This window comes from Plecotus auritus (genome assembly GCF_963455305.1).
Source record: "Plecotus auritus genome assembly, chromosome: 1".
In the NCBI taxonomy this organism is placed as follows: domain Eukaryota; kingdom Metazoa; phylum Chordata; class Mammalia; order Chiroptera; family Vespertilionidae; genus Plecotus; species Plecotus auritus.
The window spans coordinates 68,755,309-68,782,813 of NC_137770.1; the positions used below are offsets into that span (position 1 = coordinate 68,755,309).

Genomic DNA, 27,505 nt, shown 5'->3' on the forward strand with positions numbered 1-27,505 from the left:
ACATGTGGGTCACTTATCTTTCAAGGACCGTGTATATTTGTTACCTTGTTTAACCCTCACAAATACCCAATGAGAATGTTAGGTAAGTGCCACTATCTCCACAAGAGAGATCACTTAATTTTGATGGGGGACCACAGAGCAAGTCAGTGGAGTAGCTTGATCCTAGGACCCCTGACTTCTCAGTTCACTACCACCATGGATTCCCAGCCCTGCCCGCATCCCACTCACGTAGATGCCCGCCTGGATGGCGGCCTCCGCTCCAGTGCACTCGATGGTGACTTCTGGCTTGCACCCCAGGAGACCCTCCACTTTACTGGCGATTTCCTGCGGGCTCTCCTTGGTGATCTGGAGGACAAAGTCAGCCCCAACTTCCTTGGCTTTAGACAACCGAGAAGCAGACAGATCTAAAGTTGAAAAAAGGTTTCCTTCAAACTGAGAAGCTGGATGGTGGATTAGGGAGAAAATAAAAACGGAGAGGCAGCCCTGGCTCAGTTGGTTGAGTGCAGTCCCGTGCACTGGGCTCCATCCCAGTAGGGGGCGTGCAGGAGGCAGCCAATTGATGTTTCTCTCCCTCTTTCTCTAAAAGCAGTAAAAACATATGTTTTAAAAATGGAGGTGTAGATAATAATTCCAATGAAGCTCTGGTGTAGTGGGTGGTGTTGCTGAGCCCAACACACATACTGTCTATACCTTCACACACTCCCATACACACACATATCTACTTACATGCACACACACTGTCTTGAAACACACACACACACTTTCACAGATACCTTCTATACACACTCTGATAGCTTCTCCTCACCCCCTTCTGCATTCCCACTACCCTATTCACCCACACACCTGCACACCATACAACTCTACACACTTATCCACACATACTCAGTAATAACCTCTTCTCACACATATGCACTCTCAGATACCTTACACACACACAAATATTCTAACAGATGCCTTCACCACATACACACACCCTTTGATACCCCTTGTTCTTCCAGACACACCCACACATGCTATTGGATACCCTCACCTCACACATATACACTCATTTCTCTCATTCATAGCACACACCTCACACACAAACATCCTTATAAATATATTATACTTCCCACTAACTTCACCTCATATACATACACACAAACACACCATCTGTCTCCTGGACTTAGACAAATGAACCAAGGGCTGAGCCTTGTTTTAGGACTAAGTAGGCAGTACGGGCATCTCAGGTCCATACATAAAGAGCCAGGTCTCCTTCTCCCAGCAGCTTCAAAGAAGAGTGTCCTCCTGAGCTCTGACTTGGTCATCCCCTGAGTGGGCTTCTCAACCTTGGAACCCAGAGAAAAGGGGAGAAACCCCTTCAGAAACCCAGTATTCCCTGAAGGGAATAGGTCTTATGCTTCTGCCTCAAACTATAGGCCCAGCTGTTTCCCCCTCAAGAATATTTTTAAAAAGAAAACCTTACCAGTCACCACCACTTGAGCTGCACCCATTGCCTTGGCCACCAGCAAATTGACCAATCCAATTGGTCCTAAATAAAGCAGGAAAGATGGAAGATGTTTGTGAAATATGAAGCATCAGTTCTTCCCCCGGGGCAAGCCACAAACAACAGCCATATCTTTTGTATACCTCTAGCATCTATCCTAGTGCCTGATACATAGTGAGATCTTAACAACAGTTTACTGAATGCATGAGTAAATAAGTATATGAGGGATTGTTTGCTCGTAGGGCTGGATTCTGCTTGGTACTCTCCTAAACAGAGTTATAAACTTTCCACTTACTCTTTTGTACTGTGTGGGGATAATATCAAAGAATCAGAGGGTTCAAGGAAGCATATATTTTCTTAGAGGTTATCTCAGAAGGTCTGGATACATTTTCCTGTTCTCTATTTAACCCCTACCTTTTTAGAACCCACCACACCTTCCCAAGGAGAGACATATTGTTTTATGTGCCCTCCGAGGACCAGCCTGGAGTATCCTTAAGTGAACTGGCTCCCTGAGTTGAGGCAGCTGTTCAGGCAGCCTCAGGATGTTCAGGTGACTAAGAATCAGCCTGGAGACCTGCTTCCCCACAGTATCTACCTGCTAGATGGCATGATGGTTTTAATACAAAAACCCACAAATATAAGGCTTTTCAGAAAATCTTTGGGGATTTTCTTTTTGGACACTCCCTTGTAAAATAATTTTGTGAGTTCCCCTAGGAAGCAAAACACTGGGAAGTACCTGAAATGACCAACAAAGGGATTAATTAGTTAAATAAACTACTGTGGGATAACTCTTTTATATCTGACATTAAAAAATGTTAATAATATATTTTTTAAAAAGAGTAGGTAAAAAAAAAAAAAAAAGAAGCATATTCAACATGATCTCATTGAAAAAAAAAAAAAGAAAAGAAAGGCTCTACACCAAAATGTTAATAGTGATTCTCTTGGACTGATGGGTCTATGGGTAAATTTCTGTGTATGCACATGTGGTGTGTATGACTTGTCTTTTTTTCCTTTAATTCTCTCCTGAGGACATGTTTAGAGAGAGAGGGCGAGAGGGAGAAAGAAATGATTAGTTGCCTTCCATATATCCCCCAACTAGGGATTGAACTAGGTATGTGCCCTGACTGAGAATCGAACTGGCAACTTCTGGTGTACAGGATAAGGCTCCAACTCACTTGAGCTACTCCAGCTGGGCTGACTTCTTTTCTGCCTATGACAAAAAGGTATTTTAAAAATCTGTCACCTGAATCTGACGGCCTGCTTGGATACTGAGGGAAGTCTGTTCTATACCCATCACCCTACTTAGGAAGCCCTGTGGTCACTTATTTGGCTCTGCCAAAGAAAAATCAGCACCCAGCCGGTGTGGCTCAGTGGTTGAGCGTCGACATATGAACCAGGTCACGGTTAGATTCCCGGTCGGGGCACATGTCTGGGTTGCAGGCTTGGTCCCAGTGTGGGGTGTGCAGGAGGCAGCCGATCAATGATTCCCTCTCAACATTGATGTTTCTATCTCTTTCTCCCTCTCCCTTCCTCTCTGAAATGAATAAAAATATATTAAAAAAAAAAAGAAAAATCATTCACAAAATTGTATGAGGATTAAAACTCCTAGAAGAAAATATAGGCAGTAAGCTCCTTGACATCAGTTTTGGTGAAGATTTTTATTGGATTTGACACCAAAAGCAAAGGCAATAAAAGCAAAAATATATAGGTAGGACTGCCCTAACTGGTTTGGCTCAGTGGATAGAGCTTTGGCCTGCGGACTCAAGGGTCCCAGGTTCGATTCCTGTCAAGGGCATGTACCTTGGTTGCGGGCACATCCCCAGTAGGGAGTGTGCAGGAAGCAGCTGATTGATGTTTCTCTCTCATCAATGTTTCTAACTCTCCCTTCCTCTCTGTAAAAAATCAATAAAATATATTTTTAAAAAAATAGGTAGGACTATATCAAACTAAAAAGCTTCTACAAGCAAAAGAAACCATCAATAATGAAAAAGGCAATCTACCAAATAGGAGAAAATATTTGCAAACCATATATTTATTAAGGGGTTAATATCCAAAAGATATAAAGAATTCATACAACTCAATAACATAAATAAATAAATAATTCCATTATTTCCTGGTCAAGGGCACATACCTGGGTTGCAGGTTCAATCCCTGGCCTGGGGAATGTATGGGAGGCAATCAATCAATGTGTCTCTCTCACATCAATGTCTATCTGTCTCTCTCTGTCCCCCCCCTACTTCCCTTTCAATCTCCCTAAAAATCAACAGAAAAAATGTCCTCAAATGAGGATTAACAATAACAACAACAAAAAGTGGGCAGAGGATCTGAATAGACATTTTTTCAAAGAAGACATACAAATGGCCAACAGGTACATGGAAGAAGGTGTTTAACATCACTAATTATTAGGGAAATGTAAATCAAGAAAAAAAATAAGCTATCACCTCAGACCTGTTACAATGGCTGCCATTATAAAAAATAAGAAATAACAGGTGTTGGGAAGATGTGGAGAAAAGGGAACCCTCGTACACTGTTGGTGGTACTATAAATCGGTACAGCCACCATGGAAAACAGTATGGAGGTTCCTCAAAAAAACTAAAAACACAACTATTAAGCGATCCAGCAATTCCACTTCTGAGTATTATCTGAAAAGAAAAGAAACACTAACTCAAAAAGATGTGTGTGCCACCATGTTCACTGCAGCATTGTTTACAATAGCCAAGACATCGAAACAACGTAAGTGTCCATCGATGGGTGAATGGATAAAGATGTGGTATATATGCAATGAAATATTATTCAGCCATAAAAAGAAGGAAATCTTGCTATTTGTGACAACATGGATGGCCTTTGAGGGCATTATGCTAAGTAAAATAAGTCAGACAGAGAAAAACAAATACCATATGGGGAAAGATAAATACCATATGATTTCACCTTTATGTGGACTCTAATACAAACAAATAATCCCAAGCTAAAAGATACAGAGAACAGACTGGTTGCTAGAGGAAGGGGGTGGGAGGTTGAGTGAAATGGGTAAAGGGGGTCAAAAGGTACAAACTTCCAGTTATAAATAAGTCATGTGGATGTAATGTGTAGCATGGTGACTATAGTTAATAAGACTGTATTGCATATTTGAAAGTTGCTAAGAGAGTTAATCTTAAAAGTTCTCATCCCAAGTAAAGAAAACTTGGTAACCATCTAGTGACAGATGTTAACTAGACATATTGTGGTGGTCATTTTGCAATACTGTTGACCCTTGAACAACAAAGGTTTGAACCACGCAGGTCCAACTTACATGCGGATGTTTTTTTCAATAAACACCTACAGTACTATAAATGTGTTTTCTCTACGTTATGATTTTCATAACATTTGCTTTTCTCTAGATTACTTCATTGTAATACATATAGCATGCAAAATATGCTTTAATAGACTATTTATGTTATTGGTGAAGCTTCCAGTCAACCGTAAGCTATTAGTAGTAAAGTTTTTGGGGAGTCAAAACTTATATGTGGATTTTCAACTGTACTGGAGGTGGGTGCCCCTAACCCCAGTGTTGTTCACAAGTCACCTGTATATGCAAATATCAAATAATTACATTGTACACCTGAAACTAACATTACATGTCAATTATACACCCTCCCTCCCAAAGTGTATAAGGAACACCAGACCAGATCATACCCACCAGGAGTGTGAGCATGCTGTCTGAGTCACCAGCAGTTAGAAGTCTAGAATGATTCTGCCTGAGGCTGCTAGGGTTTGTTTGGGTGGAGGAGAGAAGGCAGCTTTCCAGTGCAAGCAGAGTGCTGGCTCATGGTGGGGCTGGGCTCTACTCCTTTCACTGGTGGTGAGCAGGGCCCACCTCATTCCTGGATGGACCAGAAGGCCACTTCTCTGGTATGATGTGGAAGTTCCAAAGTTGTTCTTCCCTTTACTATCAAAAATATTTCCCTAGACTTAGCCGGTTTGGCTCAGTGAATAGAGTGTCAGCCTGTGGACTGAAGGGTCCCAGGTTCAATTCTGGTCAAGGGCACGTACCTAGGTTGCAGGCTCGATCCCTGGCCCTGGTCGGGGTGCATGCAGGAGGCAGCCAATCAATGTGACTCTCATCATTGATATGTCTCTCTCTCTCCCTCTTCCTTCCTCTCTGAAATCAATAAAAAATATTTCCCTAGTTTCCTGTCTTGGGTGAAAATGTAATCCCAGGTTGCATTCTTTAAACAAATAAAAGGGTCCTGTTGCCCAGGGAATAACCTCATTTCTGCAGATATTCATTTATTTAGCAAAGTGCTAACCACCGAGGGAATGGGACATTGTAATCCTTTCCTACCAGAAAGATCCCAGGACCAATTTCAAATTTCATCCTTTGGAGGGGGAATGAGATGGGCAGAGGTGCCCCCACATTCTCCCTTAATGAACTCATAACTGGGGTATCGTCTGTTTCTTACCAGCTCCACACACAAAGACCTTGTTCCCCAGGGTGACTCCAGCTCGCCGGCAGGTATGGATCCCCACAGACAGTGGCTCAATCAGGGCCCCTTCCTCAAAGGTGACATTGTCAGGAAGCCTGGGGAGTCAGTCATTTAACACACTCGGTTAGTCCCTCTGGGTTGACAATCATTTATTGAGCATTTATTTATGTGCCGGGCAATGTGCTAAGCAATTTATATAAATTCACTCATGTAAATCCTCAGATTACATGTAGTAGGTAGTATTATTCCTATTTTACAGACAAAGAAACTGAGTCTTGGAGGATTAAATAACTTGCTCTAAAGATTCAAAACTAGTGAGAGGCTCAAAGGATTTGAAATTGAAACCAGATATACACATAAGCTACATCCCAGCATCTCATTTTTTTTCTCAAGCAATCCCGACTATCAGCAGCTTTGAAAAACAGTGATTTAGAAGCTGGTGTCACTCTGTTCATTGTCTTCCCATTACATGTTCCAGAAGAACCACATCGGATGGCGGCAGCTGCCTGGCTGTCCCAGGCCTGGTTAAGGTGGGGAAAGTGCCTGTCTGCACACAGCTGGTTAAATGCTGTGTCACCTTCTTTCACCACGGTGTTCTCAGTTTTCACCTCCAAGTCCACTGGTATCTTGATCCTTTTAACCATCCTACTGATGATGACAGCAAACATTTTCCTAAGGCTTTACAGATTAGCCAGCTTTCTTGTCCATTATCTCATTTAATCCTCACCATGACCTTGTCAGGTGAGAAAGACAGGCTTTATTTTTTACCTTTATTTTATAGAAGAGAAAACTGAAGCTCAATGACATTAAGAGACTTGCCCAAGGTTAAAATGCTAGCGAGTGGAAAAGCAAGGTTTGAACCCAGGGCTCCTGATTCCACATTCTCTGCCAGTCCCATTATTAGCTGACTCTTGATACAAACAGCTCTGTAGTTAATATTTAATTTCTGCTAGTTCTTAACCCTCCAGTATTTATTTATTCAGTGCCCAAAAAAACTCCACATAAAAACCCTCAAGTTAAAAAAATAAAAAATAAATACCCAAACCCCTCAAGTTCCAGCCCTGCCTGGTGTGGTTCAGTTGGTTGGGCATCGTCCCATGCACAGAAAAAGTTGCCAGTTCAATTCCCGATCAGGGCACATGGTCGGGTTGTGGGTTCAATCCCCAGTAGTGGGTATGCAGGAGGCAGCTGATTGATGTTGCACTATCACATCAATGTTTCTCTCCCTCTCCTTTCCTCTCTCTACAAAAATAAGTAAAAAATCTTAAAAAAAGAAAACCCTCAAGTTCCAAAAAGAAATAATAGTGGCAGCCAAACCAGGTGCTCATCCCCATGACCTTCTGTCATTGTTCACGATCCCCAAAGAATAAATAGCAAGGCCTGCAGGTGGCCTGGCTGTCACCCACCACCCTTTCCTTCCCTCCCCTCTGCTTCTCTCACATCATTTCCCCACTCCTATCCACCCTCCTGCTCTGAGTGCTGTCATCACCCCTTCTACTCTACATGAAAAAAAAAAGTTTGAAATAGAATAATGAAAATTCCCAAACTCTCATGGACTGCCAACCACACTCCCTCAGACACACCTGCCCTTTCCCATTTGGGCCTTCCCTAAAGCTTGTATTGGAGCTAAGCTGAGGGTGGCCTTTGGTCGTGAGTTGGGTGCTTCTCCTCTCCCCTTCACTCTGACTTCCCTTTGGAATGAGAACACCGAGGAGAAAAGGGCTGGGGATGGTGCTAAGAGAGGACTGCTATCTGGGAGACATCACACATGCAGCCATAGCCAGCGGCATGGAGGCAGAAGCCCCAGGCAGAGTCCTGAGGCTCAGCTCCTTTGCCACTGACCTTGAGAGAGTTACTGGGTCATCCTTCCCCAAACTTGTTCACTGGGGGTTGAGGGAGGAGGGGGATGAGAGGGGAAGATGAGTGTCTTCCCAGGCCTAATCTTTCATGACTATAAACACCAGAGAATGACAAGGCAATCTGGTGGTTTTCACAATAGGGTTCAAGGAACAGGCAAAGGGTTAAAGAATAATTAAGAAGCCAAGGAGGAAGCAGGAAGATAAACCGAATAAGGTGGGTAGGAAAATAAAGAGACTGGTAGAGAAACCAGAGAGAGGGCTTGGGCCCATGGGCTGGGGACACAGCCAGAAAGTACCCTGGGAGGAGAGGAGAGGCAGGGGCTGCATATCCCCTAGAGGCCCTCCTCCGTCCTCCCATCACCACTGCCAGCCAGAACGCCCTCCCACAGCATTCCCTACAAAGCATCCCTCACCCCTCCCCAGCCCAAGGCTCTTTCTGGGCTAACCCTGTTCTAACCCCTGGACTCAAGGCCATGGCTATGACATACGATGGCACCATTTATTGAGCACCTCCTTTGTGCCAGGACTCATGCTGAGCACTTGATATGCCTTTCTCATTAAATCCTGTCAATAATTATATGCATTTCATCAGATTGGTTCTATTATCATCTCCATTTTATAGGCAAGGATATTGAGTTTACAAAGTTTAAGTAACTTGTTCAAGGTCACACTGTTTGTAAATGGCAGAGATTAGTGGTTAGTTTCGAGCTTTACCTCTTTGTTCTTCTGCCTTCTACAAAAACTTTGTTTGGCACCCTGAGTTGGAAAGGGCCCAGGAAAGGTGGTTCTGGAACCACTTGCTGAAAGGTGGACTCTGCCCACAAAACCTGCTTTCTTCTAGAGCAGGTTTGGATGTTGACTTAATTAAACTCATCATGAGGTCTCCAGCCTGTGACTCCTCTCAAGGTTTCCAGTGGGCACTTGAAAACTCAGATCTGTCAGACTGCCTTGTGATTGGCATCAGGCCTCCATCGGACAAGCCCCATCCTGGCTGACAGAGCCACCGCTGGGGCCGGGCTGGGGTGGGAGGAATCAGAAGGAAAGTGGCACATCAGCACCCCAGAGCTCCAAGGGCTGAGGGCCATGTAGGAGGTTCATCACTCTGCTTCTTCAGCCAGACACAATTTCTCACCCCAAAACCATTTTGAATGCTGGGGTTGTGCAGTGAGCACAGGGCAGCAGTTCAAGAATCACAGCTTGACTCCTGGTTCTGCTCTGTGCCAAGTCTGTTAGCCTCCTCCTGCCTCTGCTAACCCTTGGAATAAACTGCACAACTGGGCCCTAGCTGGTTTGGCTCAGTGGATAGAGCATCAGCCTATGGACCTAAGAGTCCAGAGTTTGATTCCAGTCAAGGGCACATTCCTTGGTTGCAGGCTCCTCCCTGGCCCGGGGCCCTGGTTGGGGCGCGAGCAAGAGGCAACCAATCGATGTGTTTCTCTCACATTGATGTTTCTCTCTGTCTTTCCCTCTCTCTTCCACTCTCTCTAAAAGATCAATGGGAAAATATCCTCGGGTGAGGATTAACAAAAAGAATAAAAATAAATAAATAGACCGCACATCTGCTGCCACCTTATCACTGTCTTTGCAGAGGTAAGATAAGGCATGCAAAGCACTTACTAGCACAAAGGCACATGGTAATAATAATTGTGACTTTACGTGCCTTGTCTTATTTAATCATCTGGTGATTAAATAAGACTGAAGCAGAGGAAGATTAAGTCATTTCCCCAAAGTTACTCACTAGGAGGGAGTGAATCCAGGGCCCCAAAGTCATGTGCTGGCTCCTTGCCAGGCCTCCTCAGTAAGCCCCCTACAAGGCCACTGCTGTTAAAAGTTCTCCCTCCTGCAGCTGCAGTGGAAACCAATAACGGAAGATGAACTACAACAAGTTATCACCAGGATGGCTGGAGAGGAGTGAGTGACTTTAGCAACCATTTCCTATTGCTGCTCTGGGCGAGGGAAAGTTAGACTGAAAGACTAAAACCAAGCACTGTGAGTCAGTCTTAGTGCTTGTCAGACTGCCCTCCCTCCACCCGCCCAGGAGAGCACGCCCACCATGGAGATGCCTCATGTCTGGAATTAAGAGCTAAAAAGAACAAAGTCACCACAGGAAAGTAGAAGAAAGAACACCAAACAAATGAAGGGAGAGATGTCCCAGGTGGCAGGCTGGGCTGGGCACTAACTTGTAGCAGAAGTTGGCATTGTGCTTATAGAACCGGCAGAGGTTCCCATCATCGGGGGGCGTGGCACAGAAGAAGATAGTTGGTGACAGGTTGTATCGGCCAATCTTGCAGAATTCATCGGTTTCTCGGGGAGCGCCAGGCTCGATGGCAACACGATCACCTGGAAAGGAAAACGGGAGCAGGCACAGAGGTGCTGTGGAGGGGCACAGGCTCATGGGCAGGTACCAGCGAGGAATACCCGGGGTGTCCTAAGCAAGCTCAGGCCGTTAGCACTTCCAAAGGAAACACAGGACCCAGCACAGACACACTCTGGGAGAGAATGACCATCCCACTCCTCCACAGGTGGGTCTGGCTTGCCCTTTTACTAACTCATGGACCAGACCAACCTTCCCTCCAGCTCCACAGCCACTTCCCAGCTTGGGAAACACAGAACCAGTCCCATCTCTAAGGCAAGCCAGCTCCACTTCCCGCCTCAAACTGCTGCAAAAGAGGTAGCTAGTGTGTGGAGTTTGCAGACTTTTTTTTCTTGACCTGTTTTGAAAACGGGGCAAGGCCTTTACAAAAGCCATACAGTCTGGTTGTGTTTAGACAATAACTAGGAATCAACTGATTCCTGGTTAGCAGAAGCATTAAGGAAAACGACCCGCAGAGGCCTCCGACTCGGGTACAGCGGAGAGTGACACGCAGGCTTGTGAACTGCCCGCTCTATCGTACTTCTACTCTATGTCTCACTGGGTCTGCTTGGAAACCAAGCATTAGAATTGCTCTTCTCTCTTATTAGGAAAAATTTCAAGCACACAGCAAAGTTGAAAAACCTGTGCAGTGAACACCCAGATATCTTCCACCTAGATTCTTCAATTAACATTGAGCAACATTCACTTTATCACATACCCATCCATCCATCTTTTCTGATGCATTTCAAAATAGGATGCAGACATTAGTACACGTCACCTTTAAATACTTCAGCCTGCATAGCATTAACTATGTAGAGTTCAATACTTGTTTATGGTTCTTTTTTAAGATAAAATTTTGATATTGATGAAATGCACCAATGTTAAGTGGATCATTAGATCAATTTTGATAGATGCATTCACCTGTGTGATGTGAACCCCTGTCAGGATACAGAACATTACCACTGTCTTGGAAATGTCATTCCTTTGTGTTCCTTCCCAGTCAATCCCCACCCCCACCCCAAGAGGGGTGTACTAGTGGTATTAGGGCCCTCCTGAGCCTAAACAATGTGTTGTTAGCAGACAGAGAAGAGCCCTGGGAGGTCTGCCTTTTACTAAGCGGTGATACATTAGGCCATTTCTTGTATCTTTTGTGTTAAAAGTACCCAGAGAATAGTATAGAGTCCAGGTACGTAGTTAGTGCTCATTAAAATAGTGTTGGTGGCCAGGCTGGGGTGACTCAGTGGTTGAGCATCAACCTATGAACCAGGAGGTTGAGGTTCAATTCCCAGTCAGGGCACATGCCCGGGTTTCAGGCTCAATCCCCAGTGGGAGGCACGCAGGAGGCAGCCGATCAATGATTCTCTCTCATCATTGATGTTTCTGTCTATCTCTCTCTCCTCCTCTCTGAAACCAATAAAATAATATACTTTTTAAAAAGATAGATGGCCTGATTGTATATAAATTAGGAATTCTTCCATGCCTTAGATTTACTAATTCTTTAATATTTATGTTTAAATTTTATAAACAAGTATATCAAGAACTACTCAATGAGTGGTTTTATTCTTTCTAGATTAGTTGATTAGAGCTTTAAGTCAAAGTTAGCAAATGAAACAATTAAATAAAAATTTCGTATTCTAAAAAACAGTACCCATAGAAATCCCTGTGACCACTAAGATGTGATCTTATACCTATATGTCTCTTCCTTCTATGCCCTCTATTTTCTCTGTTGTCCAAAGAACTTTCTCCAAACTATGCTTCTAGCACTGACAATGAATTCTTCAACTCAGTATTCAAGATCTTCCATAATTAGGTGGAGTTTATATTATTTAGTTTTGTCTTCTAATTATTACTACATAATAACAATAATAATACAACTCACAGTTGTATGGTGCTTTTTAAAGAGGGACTTCTGTACAGATTATGCAAATTATCATCTCTACTAACTGCCCAAGACAGAACCTTTGCTGTGAGAAGCACAGAGTTTATTAACAACAGATATAAAACTCTTGCCTCCGTAATTTTATTATGCTGTTCCTCTTAACTGGAATATTAGCTTCTGATCTCTTCAGAAATTCAAATACAAAACCTTGTTCAAGTCTCCACATGCTGGGCAGCCCAGTGACTCTGCACACTTTTTCTAGAGTCAGAAAGACCAAGGCAGGCACCCTAGCTCTAAGACTAACTAGTGTATGACCCTAGGCAATCACCATGCTTCACTTTCTTCATCTGTTAATGAGGAAAATAATGCCTATCTTGTAGAGTTGTTTCAAGAACAAAGTAAGTAATTTTATGGGTAAGTATTTAACATGGAGAATAACAATATTAAATCAATAAATGTTATCTGTCTTCTCATAATTATTATTGTTTTTTTGTTTTGTTTTTGTTTTTGTTGTTGTTAATCCTCACCCAAGGATATGTTCCCATTGATTTTTAGAGAGAGTGGAAGAGAGAGGGAAAGATAGAGAGAAACACATCAGTTGGTTGCCTCCTGCACCCGCCCCAAACAGGGCTTGGGTCAGGGAGGAACCTGCAACCAAGGTATGTGCCCTTGACAGGAATCAAACATGGGACCCTTTGGTCTGCAGGCCGATGCTCTATCCACTGAGCCAAACCGGCTAGGGCTCATAATATTATTGTTAAATGTCTAGCTCAAAGAAAGACCTATCTCCTCCATGAACCTTCTTGACACACCTGTGTCCATGAAAAATGCCCTTTCTTTGTACTTCTAGAGCCCATTCTTTACTGATTTCACCACTTCACCCTATGGTCTTGTTCTCTAATTGTTGGTATATATATCCTGATGTCTGGTCTCCCCAAGTAGATCAAAGCATCTAAGGATCTTATCTTCTCCTTTTTCTATAGCCCTCAAAGCACCTGGTACTGCTGGATCTTTTGTCGACACTGACTAAGCACCTATTATAACTTAAATTTAGAGACAACCCCCCCCCCCACACACACACACAATTCTTGTTATGACATATATTTAGAGACCTCGTCTCACAGGTAAGAACCAATCAGTGAATGTTAGAAGCTATGAACCTTCCACATTGGAAGAACCTGCAAAAATTCAGGGGGTTTCTCAACTTTACTGATGATGGAGGGCCTGACTTAACTTTCCTGAATGAGACACACGTCTAGCTTCTTCAAAGCTGGTCTATCTCTCCCTATGTAACTGGGCTCAGAGAGCTTTCTAACTAACATAGGACGGCACCTCCTACCAACCTTCTCCTTCCTCCAAATTATCTGACATTATCTCCAGACTATACAGTGGCCTCATCAGAAAAGGAAGGTTAAAGCCAATAGCTGCTATGCCAAGACAGCTTGGATTTATTTCACTGTGTTGGGGAACATATCATAGTCTGCCACAGCCGAGAACTCCTCCCTCTGAGAGCATGAATTAAGCAAATCTAGAAACATACTGGTGGTTTCCTAGCCATCCAATAAAATCAAAGATTGCTTTGCAGGCCCTGGTTCTTAGTATGTGGATGCATATTGTGGTTCCTGGGCCTGGAACACTTTCCCCACGCCAGTACCTGGCTTATTTCTTACTTGCCTGCTTGGCTTAATTGTCCCTTCCTCAGACAAGCCAGGGGTCTGAGTAAAATACACCAACTGCACCCTGTATTCTTCCCTGCTGTCCTCAACATGATTGTAATAAAGTAACTATCTGTGTGTCCCAGCTCTGTCTCCCACTGTGGAAGGTTAAGGTCCATGTGTTTTGGGACCAAGGCTGTCTTGTTGACTGTCGCATCCCAGTGTTTAACAGAGAGCCTGGCCCTGAGAAAGCATGCACAGATATTGATGTTGAATGAATAAATTGATCCATTACTGAAGGGCTTTGCTCACCTTGTTGTAGGTGCTTTACCAAGGACCCCACTTTTACGACTGTTCCTGAAGCTTCATGACCCAGAACCATTGGTTTTTTCACAATAAAATCCCCAATTCGACCATGCTGCCAGTAGTGGACATCTGAGCCGCAGATTCCAACAGAATGCATCTTCAGCAGCACCTCTGATAAGAAAAAGGAGAAGGAAAAAACAAGTGAGGGAGGGAACAACCCTTCTATCACCCTGAGGCACTCTGGCAATTCTCTAGATGAAGGAGAGGGCTTGGCTTCAAAGGCCAGGTACAAAATTTAGGCCACAGATGAAGGCAAGCTTAACAGCAACCCAGATTGAGTCTTGCAAGACAAGAAAGCTTCCACAGAGTAAAATATGAGGGTTAACTCTACATGTCAAGTTGGCTAGGCTACGGTGCCCAGTTGTTTGGTCAATCACTAGATGTTGCTGTAAAGGTATCTTTCAGACATGATTAATATTTAAGATATGGAAACAACCTAAGTGTCCATCAATGGGTAAATGGATAAAGAAAATGTAGTACATATACATAACAGAATATTTTTTTAAATATATATTTTATTGATTTTTTACAGAGAGGAAGGAAGAGGGATAGATAGTCAGAAACATCGATGAGAGAGAAACATCGATCAGCTGCCTCTTGCACACCTCCTACTGGGGATGTGCCCGCAACCAAGTTACATGCCCTTGACCGGAATCGAACCTGGGACCTTTCAGTCCGCAGGCCGACGCTCTACCCACTGAGCCAAACCGGTTTTGGCTACATAACAGAATATTATTCAGCCATAAAGAAGGACATGTTGCCATTTGCGACAACATGGATGGACCTTCAGGGCATCACGCTAAGTGAAGTAAGTCAGACAGAAAAAGACAAATACCAAATGATCTCACTAATATGATATTGTAGAATCTAAAAAACCCAGAAACAACAAAAAGAAAAAAAAACAAGCTCACAGATACATAGAACAGATTGGTGGTTGCCAGAGGCAGGGCGTGGGGATAGATGAAATGGGTGAAGAAAGTCAAAAGGCACAAACTTTCAGTTGTGAAATAAGTCATGAGGATCTAATGTACAGCACAGTAACTATAATTAATAATCCAGTGTTATCTGAAAGATGCCAAAAGAGTAAATCGTAAAAGTTTTCATCACAAGAAAAAACTGTAACTACATGAGGTGATGAATGTTAACTAGACATTGTGGTGATCACTTCACAATAGATACAAATACTGAATAATTATGTTGAACATCCAAAACTAACATAATGTTGTCTATCAATTATACCTCTACTTTAAAAAACAAATACTCAAGCCCTGACCGGTTTGGCTCAGTGGGATAGAGCGTCAGCCTGCAGACTGAAGGGTCCCGGGTTCGATTCCGGTCAAGGGCATGTACCTTGGTTGCGGGCACATCCCCAGTAGGAGGTGTGCAGGAGGCAGCTGATCGATGTTTCTCTCTCATCGATGTTTCTAACTCTCTATCCTTCTCCCTTCCTCTCTGTAAAAAAATCAATAAAATATATTAAAAAAAAAATACTCAAATCATTAGACTTTGCATAAAGCAGACTACTCTCCATAATGTGGATATGCCTCATTCAATCAGTTGAAGTCCTTAAAAGACAAGATTGAGGTTTTCTAAAGCTCAAGACTGTGACATTTTACCTGAATTTCCAGATTGCTGGTCAGCCCTACAAACTTCAGATTTGCCAGCCCCAATAATCATGTGAGCCAATTCTTTAAAATAGATCTTCCCCCTGCCCTCTGTATACATGTATAATAAATCTATATAACAAATCTCTCTCAGTTCAGTTTCTCAGGAGAACGCCAATACACTGCATAAATAAGATATTATTAGGAGGAAGAAATTCATTAATCATATAAGAGAAAAAACTGTTTTCTAGGAGATAACTGTTACTAGACAATAGACTGGGCTTCTCACAAAAGGGAGGCTGGCAGGATCTAGGCTTGGCAACACTTCAGGAGCTATCAAGCTATGTTTTCACGCCTGTTGTTTTGTTAACAACGGCAGTGTTAATTTAAGCCACTCAAATATTTCAACTGGCATTTCAACCTTCACAGGTTTGACTATAGTGAGATTTGGTGGTATTGTTGTTGTCCGTTTTCCAAGTTTAAAATAATAATGCTACTGCGCCTCTTTGCTAAAATAAGTCCTACAGGATTACTGGCCTAGTCTGACTGAGATGACCATGTTACAAGTATCTCCCTGAGAAAAACAAAGAGACCCAAAGCTGTGCTGTGCACCCAGGTGTCTTACACTGTCCTTGCCACCCACCTAAGGTGATCCACCAGGTGTGGCTCTGTAGAACTTTCGCCACTTTTAGTTTGGGTGAACATAGTAAGAAATGGCAGGGTGAATTCTGAAATCTAAGGAAGGGAAAAGTCATCTGAGTTAGGAAAATTATGTCAGAATTTCCTCTCTTTAAGTTACCAATTTGTAATAAGAGTTGAAATTGGATTTGCTAGCCCGGCTGGTGTGGCTGGTGGTTGAGCATCAATCCATGAACCAGGAGGTCACGGTTTGATTCCCAATCAGGGCACATGCCCAGATTGCAGGCTCAATCCACAGTAGAGGGTGTGCAGGAGGCAGCCAATCAATGATTCTCATCATTAATATTTCTATCTCTCTCTCCCTCTCCCTTCCTCTCTCTCTCAAACCAATAAAAACATTTTTTAAAAAACTGACTTGCTAGAACTCTAGCTGAAATGTACCATTTTTTCCCCTTCCAATTCTGGGATAGCAAGAGGCAAGGAAGTGAGAACAGAATGCTGCCTCCAGGAGAAAAGCAGTCCCGGGATCCTTTGAGTCAAAGGCAGCCCTTGTTTGGCCACCTCTAGAATCAACACCAACTTTTCAGAACACAGTGAGTTGTCTCTTTCACTTCTCTAACAGTGATATATTGGTGAAGACACATAAGTCCTAAATGGACATTACTTGCTAAATACTGATAGAAACAGCTCTTGTCTGTAAACCAATAACCCAACTGACCTTTGAGTAGCAAAGCTCTAGGAACTCCAGGAAAGCTTCCTTCAATCTGATGTTCACCCAGAAGCTACAGTTGTGGGGTAAGGTGGGACAGCATATCCCAACTCATCAAGGACAGAAAGGGGACCTGACTGGCTGGAGGTGAGATAAACTACCTGTAGACACCCTGCACCTTGCTCTCAGTCTTACTGGCAGATCATGAAGTGGAAACTCCAGGGATGGGAGGGATTGGAAAACTGTCAGCAGGGATCTGCCTTAGTCAATAGGGTGGCATGACTTGCCCAGGTAGACACCACCCAGGAAACATGTGTGTCATCTCAGCCACAGGCTTGCACAGTGAGAGGCTAGATAGAGTGGAACAAAGGTGGTGGAACCCTGCCCCGGTGTGCACACCCACTTTCGGCACCTGGATGATTAGGGCAGTGGGGCAGGGTTCCATGCAGCCCCTCCCATCCCCACTGGACAGGTCCTGGTCTTCCTGGCAGGATACTTCCTTTTCTGACCAAAACATTAAGTTCTGCAGTCTCCTTTTCAAAATTTGAATTCAGCCACCCAAATAGTGGCTTATAGTGGGTAGAGTATCCCAAAGTCAAAAGAACAATTCTACTTTTGGTCCATAAGATGTGTTACGCCCAAAACTCTTTGGGACAAGTCAGTAGTCTGATATGGTAACTCTTCTCATTCTACCACTGTCTGTTTTATTGCATCCAAGTGGAGTATATCCAGTCATGCTGTGGACAGTGGATGAGGTGGAGCCTAACAAAAGCATAGCTTTAAATAGAGGCAAAAGTATAAATTGTATCAGAAGAAGGTGGGGGAGCAACGCCCATGTGTCTCCAGGGGAAATAAGAAAATATGTTGAATATCCCAAGGACCTACCATTTGGGCCTGGTTCAGGAATAGGATAGTTCTCCTAAAGAAAATAAAACAGAAAAATCATTTAGCATGCATAATAAATTTACCTTATGAACATTTTCATTTAAAAAAAATTAAAGTGGAGTTTCATTCAAATGTTTCTTTTTAGAGTTAACACAGGCTCAGGCCATACTGTTGCTGGGTGGCTGCCAGAGGGGCTACACTGAATAGTGCTGCACTCACATCACTCAACGATGCACTTGGCCTAGGACTCAAAGAAAAGTATGCTGTGTGCGTCCCCAGGTGAAAGGATGTTTGGGCTGCCACCTAGATTTGCGTTCCTTATCACATCCTTCTCTCCTGAAAACACACTGTTAGATACAGATTTGTTTGGTCTGGCAAACTTGGGCAGGGAAAGTTTGAGGGTGTTTCTAGCAGCTACATGAGAGCAGCTCCAAGGGCTGAAAAAGTGTGCAGCTGCTCTTTTCCCTGTACACCAGGGCACAGACCAACACTTGGCCCTCTCTTTCAAAACACCCTATGTGGAGTTTTAGAGGTCCTCTGGGAATACATGGGACCTGTTCACAGATTCAAAAAGCAACCTGATTATTTCAGTGTTCACAGCTATTATTTATTTATTTTAGAGAAAGGAAGAGAAAAAGAGAAAAATTGATTTGTTGTCCCATTTGTTTATGCATTTATTGGTTGATCCTTGTATGTGCCCTGACTGGAGATCAAACCCACAAACTTGGCAGATTGGGACGATGCTCCAACCAAATGAGCTGCCCAGCTAGGATACAGCTATTATTACCATTTTCCCTCAATGTCAAGTGGCTAGGAAATTCCTGGTGATGAGGAAGGACAGCGAGTGGGCAAATCCAAGTGGTTATTTTATTAACTAGAGGCCCAATACATGAAATTCGTGCAAGGGTAGGCCTCCGAGGCCCCGCCCCCCACCCACTGGTCGTTCTGGAAGATTGTTCTACCATCCGTGTAGTTAGCATATTAGCTCTTTATTATATAGGATTCTTTGAATGCAACCCAAAAGAGGAAGGGATATGAAATGTTCATAGCACCTACTATGTGCCAGACAGTGTTCTGGGCTTTACACACATCATGGCACATGGTCCTCACCAAAGCCCATAATTTGCAGATGAGAAACCTGAGGCTGGGAAGTTCAATAACTTGCCAGAGTGGATAGATCAGGGCTAACCCCAGGTGTGTCTGATTCCCAAGCCTGCTTCAATGCATCTCACTGCACCCCCAAGGTGAAATATGCCTTTTCTCCTTCAGGGGTGGTGATGCAAGGAGCCATCTATTGGGTGATGAGATCGGGGCTGGGCCACACACAGAGCACTCTGGGAGGGACACTACTCAAAGCTTTCCTGCTGAAAGCTTCCCCAAGATGCTTTTATAGGTAGCAATACACAACATGGGGCTATTTAGCTAACAAGATAATAACCTTAATGCCAAAGACCATGCCTTCAATCTCTTCGGAACCAGGTAGTGTTCTGCCCCAAACCTGGTTTCTTACTGGTTAAATATCTCTTCTCCGTAACAGTGTTTCCATGGAAGGTCCGAGGTTCTCACTCATCTCAGATTACCAGCCCTTTCTGTTGAAGTAGCTCAATGCTAATTTGAACTCCTCACCTCCAGTGAAACAAAGCCCAAAGTGATCATGCTAATGCTGACCAACTGCTTTGTATCAGGTTCTGTGCTAAGTGCTGTACATGTATCACCTCGTTTAACCCTCACAACAGCCTGTGTGGTACCTTCTGTTATTATCTCATTTTCCATATGATGAGACTGAGAAGGGTGAGATTTAGCAAACTGCCCATGCATGGGAACACTAAGGTAGTGAATGGTGGAGTTGCATCCAAAGCAGCCTGATGTGGGCAGAGGGGCTCAAGGTAGTTTTTCATCTCTTAATAATTTAAACTGGCTACATCTGCAAGGAAGGAAGACCGATGGGAAGGAGGGAGAGAAGGGGATAGAGAATCCATTTAGAAATGGGCAACTCATGATAGCTATCACCAAAATCTTTTTCAAAGAAGTTGCTGGTCCCACACCTGACATACAACACAGGGACTGCTGTATAGTTGTTTCTGTGATACTGAGTGAAATTTTAAACTGTAGGTTAAAACAGGCCTTTATTTCAAACATGGAAATACACCCCATTCTGCCCCCTAACGGCACTAGTAGGCAACTTCTCAGGCACAGAGAAAATTCCTCAGCCATACTCTTCATAGCTTGCCTCCAGCCAGGCTAGACCTGAACACCCATTTGAGAGTGGAGGGGGAGGGAGGGGTAAGATTCCAGCTCACAGCAACTGTTGGGCACACCGAGCAGGCCCTGGATGTCACTAGACATTACTTCTGTAAATATTTGCTGGAGTTAACAGAGGGGACCAGCTTTGACCTTCCCACAGGAGCAAGGCTGCAGTGACCTTCCCAGACACTAGGGGGCGCTGCGCCAATAGCCTGGTTTTTCCTTAGCAGCAGAACATGCTTTCTGGAGATGAGGCAATTATTATTTTTTAAATATATTTTTTCTTGATTTCAGAAATGAAGGGAGATACAAACATCAATAATGAGAAAGAATCATTGATTGGATGCCTCTTGCACGTCCCACACTGGGAATTGAGCCCGCAACCCTGGCATGTGCCCTGACTGGGAATCAAATCATGACCTCCTGGTTCCTAAGTTGATGCTCAACCACTGAACCACGTCGGTTGGGCTTTATGGAGAATTTAAATACCTTTCCCCATAAGCCAGCTTTCCTTTTATGCCCTTTTTCTTGCTGACTCTCATCACTCTTACAACTCAGCTTGGTTCCTGACTCCCCTCTCAGCAGGAGACATGCCACCTGAGCACAAGACCACGCTAAAGATCAGCCCTTAAGTTGGTAGGTATCATCCCAAGCCCAGCTGTGAATCTCAGTGTATTGGAAAGTTATCACAGCATGGTTACTAACAAAACCTTGCTTTTTGTTCATGGTTCCTTGCTTTTTGTTGGTGATGTTGGCTACAATCCTGTTTACTCAATCTCCTTTTCTTTCTCAGGATTTGATGGTGATATTCTTTCATTTATCCTGTTTCTCATTTATCAAAGTTCCTTAGCTCCTCTGATATCTGGAATTTTCACTCTTACTCCCACGGCCCAATCAGGCACAGTCAAGGTTTCCTAAACCCAATTTCTTATCTGTGAGTGATAGTAACAAGGAGATGAGCTGAGTAACTAACTGTTCTTTATTGTAGTTATGTCAGTTTTCCAGCATTTTTTCACTTCCAGTCATAGTTTACATACATATTCTCCCTTCTATCCCCTTGAGGTCTTCCCATTTACTCCCCCTCCCCACCACCACCACCACCACCGCCACTTGAATAAATCATGGAAATACTGTGGGAACATGGAATCATCTCAGGTGCCTCTAGCATCCTAAATGTTATCTTGCCTTTCCTAAATATATTTTCTCAAATTAGCCTAAATATGTTTCTAACTATATCTTAATGGTCCCCTTTCCCCTACTTCCACCTGCACATCTGAGTTCACACCCTCAGTATAGTATTTTGCATGGGTTGTAGCACTGGCCTCAACATGAGAAGAAATCAGAGGAAGATGCCTTTTCCCTCCTCCAGCCAACCTGAGTGGTGCAGTGAAGACCCTCGAATCGCCTGTCCATGTACAAACCCAGGCTCCCTGCCACCAGCTCTGTGACCTCAGGGTAATTACATAACCTCTTTGTGCCCTCAAATTAATCCTGTTTAATGAAGATAATCATAAAAGAGAGTATCCAACTCAGAGTAAATAAGATAGCTTATTACAAAAGAAAGAAAACCAAAGTTCTTTTTCTATAATTAGCTCCCAGTATGGTTGAACCAGCTCTGGACAACCTTATCCTTTTGAAAGGGTAAAGATTTTATTGTTTTGGAGGAAAGTTGTATTTCCCTTGTTTTCTTTCTTTTAAAAAATATTTTTATTGATTTCAGAGAGAGAGAGGGAAAGAGATAGAAATATCAATGATGAGAAAGAATCATTGATCAGAGATGGCCCCCACTGGGGATCGAGCCCACAACCAGGGCATGTGCCTTGACCAGAAATTGAACCACGATCTCCTGGATCATAGGTCTACGCACACTGAGCCATGCCTAGTTGGACTGTATTTCCCTTGTTTCCATGTCACTACTAGAGAACTTCACTGATCCTTTAAAGGCTGGGATACGGAAGAATATGAGCTAAGATGCCAGCAATGTTTTAGGCTTCATTCTATCAATTGTAAATTAGATGTAAAGCCACACCCCCTGCCTCAGAGTGAGGGACAGCAGGCACAGCTCGAAGAAGTGGTCGTCCATGCCCCAGGTCCTCAAAGCCCACCTTCTCCTGCCTGCCAGGTCTCCTGTCAACCAGTTGGCTGGCTGTCCTGCACACTTAGGGAAAGCAGAGCAGGAGGCCTTATTTTTGCTCTCCTGCCCCATCAATTTTCCTCCCTTAGAATGCCTAACGGGTGTTTTGAGGGTGGGAGGAAAATCCAAAGGTTTCCCAGTTGGCCATTTTGTCATAAGAGGCTTTGTTCTTGTCATTGGTCCTGGCAAATGGGATCAAAGTAGAAGGGTCAGACACTCTCCCAAAGTCCACTCAGCCAGTCTCCAGCCCAGGCTGTCAGTGCTCCAAGCCTCCTGAATTCTCAAACTCACTCTGTGCTCATTTGCTTACCTCCCAGGAACCATTTCACCATTGGTTGATCCCTCTCCTTCTTCAAGATCCCACATGAGGTGGGAAGTGAGGGGGAAGAGTCATTTGGGATGACTTCCTAATTCCTGTGGGAATTGGGGGAGATTTAGGTTTGGATGTGTTGGAATTGTGGTGTTTGGGGACATCCAGGTGGGCTGTCCAATAGGCATGAATCATGAACTCGGAACAAAACAAAAACCTGCAAGAAGGTTCCTCTATCCTCACTAGCTGGGAAGGTGACCCCTTCCTCTCTGAGCTTCCCCAGCACCTAGAACTGAATCCATGCAGGATGGGTAAAGGATTATTTAATTCTCAGTTATGATAAATAAATTAACTTGAAAAATAATTTCCTCCTAATTCAAAACATATGAACATAACCATACATGAACTTACTAGACAATTATTTTTTCTTTTAGGTACAAAAATGATTTATTTAGAATAAGAAATAAAACCACAATGAATCACAAATGTTAAGAAAGCTGATAGTATGACAAAATTCAAAAGACAGAAATAACAACTCAAATCTTCATGGAACTCATTAATGTTTAAACTTGATCCTGACACATAACTGTCTCTGCTCTTTATAATTAAGATCAACCCATAATCCTAAAATTATTTTCCCTTTAACTTGTCCTCTTCACATACAGCTAATTATAAAACATTCAGGCGTGCACCAATGCCTGGAGAGATATATGTAAATTCTATAGATAACTCTCCATGGTATTCAGCTCCCTGGACATGAAGATTGTTCCTGTTCTCCCTATCCAGATGCTGGTGCCTAAAATCTGGTAGAGCTGGCTATCAGTAATAAGGGAGATAAAGTGTAATCAGTATGGTCCATGAACTTTTACTGATATGTGATGCAATATGGACATAAACTAAGAGGAGCTTTAGAAATGTTTACAGCATTTTGACATTAATGTAACATCCAAAGGTAGCAATATAAATAAATTGGTCAATCTCAGGAAGTTTGTGAAGCACCCGGCCAGTATGGCTCAGTGGTTGAGCATCAACCCATGAACCAGGTCATGGTTTGATTCCTGGTCAGGGAACATGCCAGGGTTCCTGGCTTGATCCCCAGTGGGGGGCATTTAGGAGGTATCCGATCAATGATTCTCTCACATCATTGATGTTTCTATCTCTCTCCCTCTCTCTCTCTGAAATCAATAAAATCATATTAGGACCCCTTAGCAATGGGCAAGGAGATACCTGACTGGTGGTGTTGCTCTTATGTCAACCAGGGGCAAAGCAGATGTATAGTCCTTAGTTCATCCTAGTTTGATACCTGTGTTGGTGGCCAGAGCTGTTTCATGCCTGAGGCACATTTAAACAAATAAATAAATGTTTCATCCACAATTTAAAAAAACATATTGGGGAAAAATAACAGTTTGTGAAGCATTGTGAGGATTGAATATTCTAAAATTCTCATAAATATAGAAACTAACTCATGCTTTGAAGTTCACGTGATCTGAGGTTAATCCTTAGTAAATAAAAGCCAGCCTAACTTACTTGATTTAAGTAAAACAGACATGTCTTTATTTGGGTTTTACAAAAATAAGTTCATATTAATAACTGACTTTGATGTCTATGAAATATTTCTAGAGGTTAAGTGATTTTTTTAAAAAAAACAAAGGATGCATAAATGATTGCTTGTTGCCGGACAGCTGAAGGCATTTCAATCTACATGTTATTGCCTCCTCCTGGCCAAACACCTGAATAGCCAGAGGTAGTTCCTCCAATCTGACAATGGATTCTGTATACTAAAACCCTGGCCTTTGATATGCATATCTACCTTGTCTTAGGACAATTTGTGTTAATAAAAAGCAAGGGGTCCTGAGACAAGGGAGAACTTGGTTTCTTTAGCCAAGCTCCTCTGGCCCCCCAAATGCCTTCCAAAATTATGTTTCATCTCTGGACTCTTGATTAATTTACACACAGCGCCTTCTCCAGATTCCTGAACCCCTTCTAGATGCTGAGAAACACACACCAGCATTAATAGGGGACATCAAAGACTCCTCCAGAATGAGAAGCTGCTGACATCAGAGGTAGGCAGCTGTCCCAAGTTATCGACTAAGCCTGTATAACTATGGATTGGCATTGAACTCTGAATTATTTGATTATCTTTACCTGTTTGCTAATGATGTTATTCATACAAATACCTATACTTGTTCTTTGGATTTTTCTATATAGTCCCACTGCTTATGATTACTGGACATGTGTAAAATAACTGTTAATACTCTTTTCATGGCATATGTAAATGTGATACTAGATGCCAAATACAGAAAAATGAGACAGAAGGCAAACCTTGGGTCATAATGGTTCAGAGGATAGCAATAATCTAGAGTGATTTTTTTTTCACAATGAAGGCCATAAGACCTGACTGCTTTCCATTGACCTGCCTTTCCCTTTTTGGGACAATTCCACTCCAACTAGTATCCCATGGTTATGGTATTGCCCCATCCCCAGTGGTCAAGATAATGTAGATACTGAGACTTCCTAGGAACAAGCCTTCCTAGCTCTGGGAGACTGACCACACTATCAGAACAAAAGTTTGGTCATTGATATATGACCAAAAGGGGAAATTGTAAATGAAAAAGGACTTCTATGGAAAGTAACCTCACAGGGTGATGTGATCCTAAATTCCTAACTGGGAAAGTCATGGTGAATAGTCACACCGCAGGTATATAACCCTTTTTTAAATATGTTTTTGTTGATTTTAGCAAGAGAAGGAGAGAGAGAGAAACATTGATGTAAGAAACATCAGGCTGCCTCTTGGCACACCCCCACCAGGGATGGAGCCCACAACCTGAACATGTGCCCCAAATCGAACTGGGGCCCTTTGATGCATGGGACTACACTCAAACAACTGAGCCACACCAGCCAGGACTATAACTTCTTTAGTAAAAGACTTATCTTTGCCTTAAGTAAGCCCTCGCCATTCTTTCTCTGCATCTAGGTTAACACACCTTTGAAAAACACTCTTTCAGACCCCTTCTTCTAACATATAACCACCCCTTTCGGACCTCTCCTAAAGCAGACCAACCTCAAGAGAGCACAAAATCTCATTTCTTGTTCCCTGGCATGTGTTTTTTGGATGTTTCTTACATCAACACCTTCAACAATCAGCTCAAGCAGCATCCATCTCTAGGACCTCCTTCCTGGGCCAAAGGCCCTTCCCTGTGGGGCCTTTACTCTCTCTGACCGCCATCAAAAACTCACACTGTTGTATTGTTACTGCATCTGTCTATCTCCCTAGAGCAGACAGATGGTTAGGTTAGGGGCAGTGTCCTCCTCTCTGGGCACCCAGCTGAGTAACCTGCTGGGTCTCTCCAATCTCGATCTTGGTGATGCATGTTCTCTTTGAGGGGGAAGGATGTGTTAGGGAGCGAAAGAGATGGCTGGCACCCGTCCCACTTACTCACTGCCATCCTAAGCCCATCTGAGATGGACTTTGTCAAGGGAGCCCTGGCACACTCCCAAAGCTGACTTTGCAGCTGCCTAAACTCCTAAACTTTGGCCTCAGGAGCCAGGGAGCAGAGGCAGGGTCTGAGTGGAGGAGAAATATACTAGTACATAATGCTTTTAAAGGTACAGGGAGCAGGGTCGGAAAGTGAAAAGGCTGGAAAGTGAACCAGATGTGGACTAAGGGAGGTAAGGAAGAAAGCAGCTTTATAGACATAGAGGCTTTCAAGACCCAGGAGTCTGGCAGAGGCACAGGGAACACCAAGAGTCCTGGGGATGCAGGCTGTGCTGGAAGGGAAGCAGGAAGGAGCTGAGTACCTAGTTAAGAGCTGGGCACTCTCCTGATCATAATAATCCTGCAAAGGAGGCTTTATCAGCTCCAAGCAAGAGGGATTAAATACGAGTCCTACAGCTTTTAAATGTCCCTCTGGCCCCCCTTTCTGCCCTGCACTGTCTGCCCAGAGAAATTTAGGGCACGTGCTAAGTCAGGCAGCCTCCCTGGTATCTCTTCTGAAAAGTGCAATGACAGAGGTGTACTAGCAGTCATCTCGCAACCTTCCCGGGCTCCAGCCACGTGCCGGCCTTGGGCTCTGTTCCGGGAGGCGCGCGACACCAACCCGGCTCTTCGCATCACATGTCAACCGCCTACCTCCCCCTCCCCCCAACATGGTAACGAACTAGGATCTGAGTGGCCGGGACCCGTGAGGAGCAGGGCCCGGCCGCGCTGGAATTGGCGAGCTGACCCATCTGGGCTCCAAGGCCAGAGGGCAGGGTCGGGCTCGGCTCCCCACTCCCCTTCCCGCTTTACCAGGCGCAGGTCCCCGGGTCCGTGCACCACCAGAGACAGGTTCTCGGGCTTGGCCGCCGCCATGTCGCTCTTCCCTCCGGAGTAGAAGCTGCAGTCTGCAGGACGCTTGGAGGTTCTGGCGGCTGCCCGGCCAAGGGTCGGGGGTAGGAGGCTGGAGGCCGGGCTTGGACTTGGGCGAGGTGGTGCGAGCCCGGCGGGGGCGGGGCTTCCTCGTCCCTGACAGCCTAGGCGGGGTTAGTGGGAGGGGCCAGGCCCACCCCCACTCCCGCCTCCCCTCCCCCTCCCCTCCGCTTCCCCCTTGCTAGAGCCCCTAAGGACGGATGAGGTCTCTGGGAGAGGAAGCAGGTCCGCAGCCTCCATCTGCTGCACACCTTTCTGTCAGCCTCACATCCAATCAAACACTGCTGCCTTGAAAGCAGCTGGCACAGGCAACAGCCACCAGACCAGTGTTCTCAAACTTTAGCTGCAGAAGAACGGGGATGCGCCATGTGAGGCAGGTTCTTGGGATCAGCACTGAGACGCTGATAGCTGAAGTCTAGGTCTGAGGAGAGGCCTGTGGGTCTGTATTGTTAGCGCTGGGAATGCTGAAGCTGAAGAACAGGAGCCTCACTGATGTTGGCCTGGTGTCTCCGGC

The 27,505-nt window shown here is 44.0% G+C and overlaps 1 protein-coding gene across 1 annotated transcript in view; it reads right to left on the minus strand.

Moving 5' to 3' along the window:
• Positions 1-27,248, minus strand: part of SORD (sorbitol dehydrogenase) — a 32,027-nt gene extending 4,779 nt beyond the window's left edge. Inside the window, exons 1-7 of the mRNA XM_080672658.1 lie at positions 26,872-27,248; positions 17,896-17,929; positions 14,005-14,169; positions 9,986-10,145; positions 5,923-6,041; positions 1,463-1,528; positions 229-404 (exon numbers count right to left, since the gene is read on the minus strand). Coding sequence (XP_080528784.1) covers positions 229-404; positions 1,463-1,528; positions 5,923-6,041; positions 9,986-10,145; positions 14,005-14,169; positions 17,896-17,929; positions 26,872-26,934 — 783 coding nt within the window. The 5' untranslated portion in view covers positions 26,935-27,248. The remainder of the gene's footprint in view (positions 1-228; positions 405-1,462; positions 1,529-5,922; positions 6,042-9,985; positions 10,146-14,004; positions 14,170-17,895; positions 17,930-26,871) is intronic.
• Between the last annotated feature and the right edge of the window lie 257 nt (positions 27,249-27,505).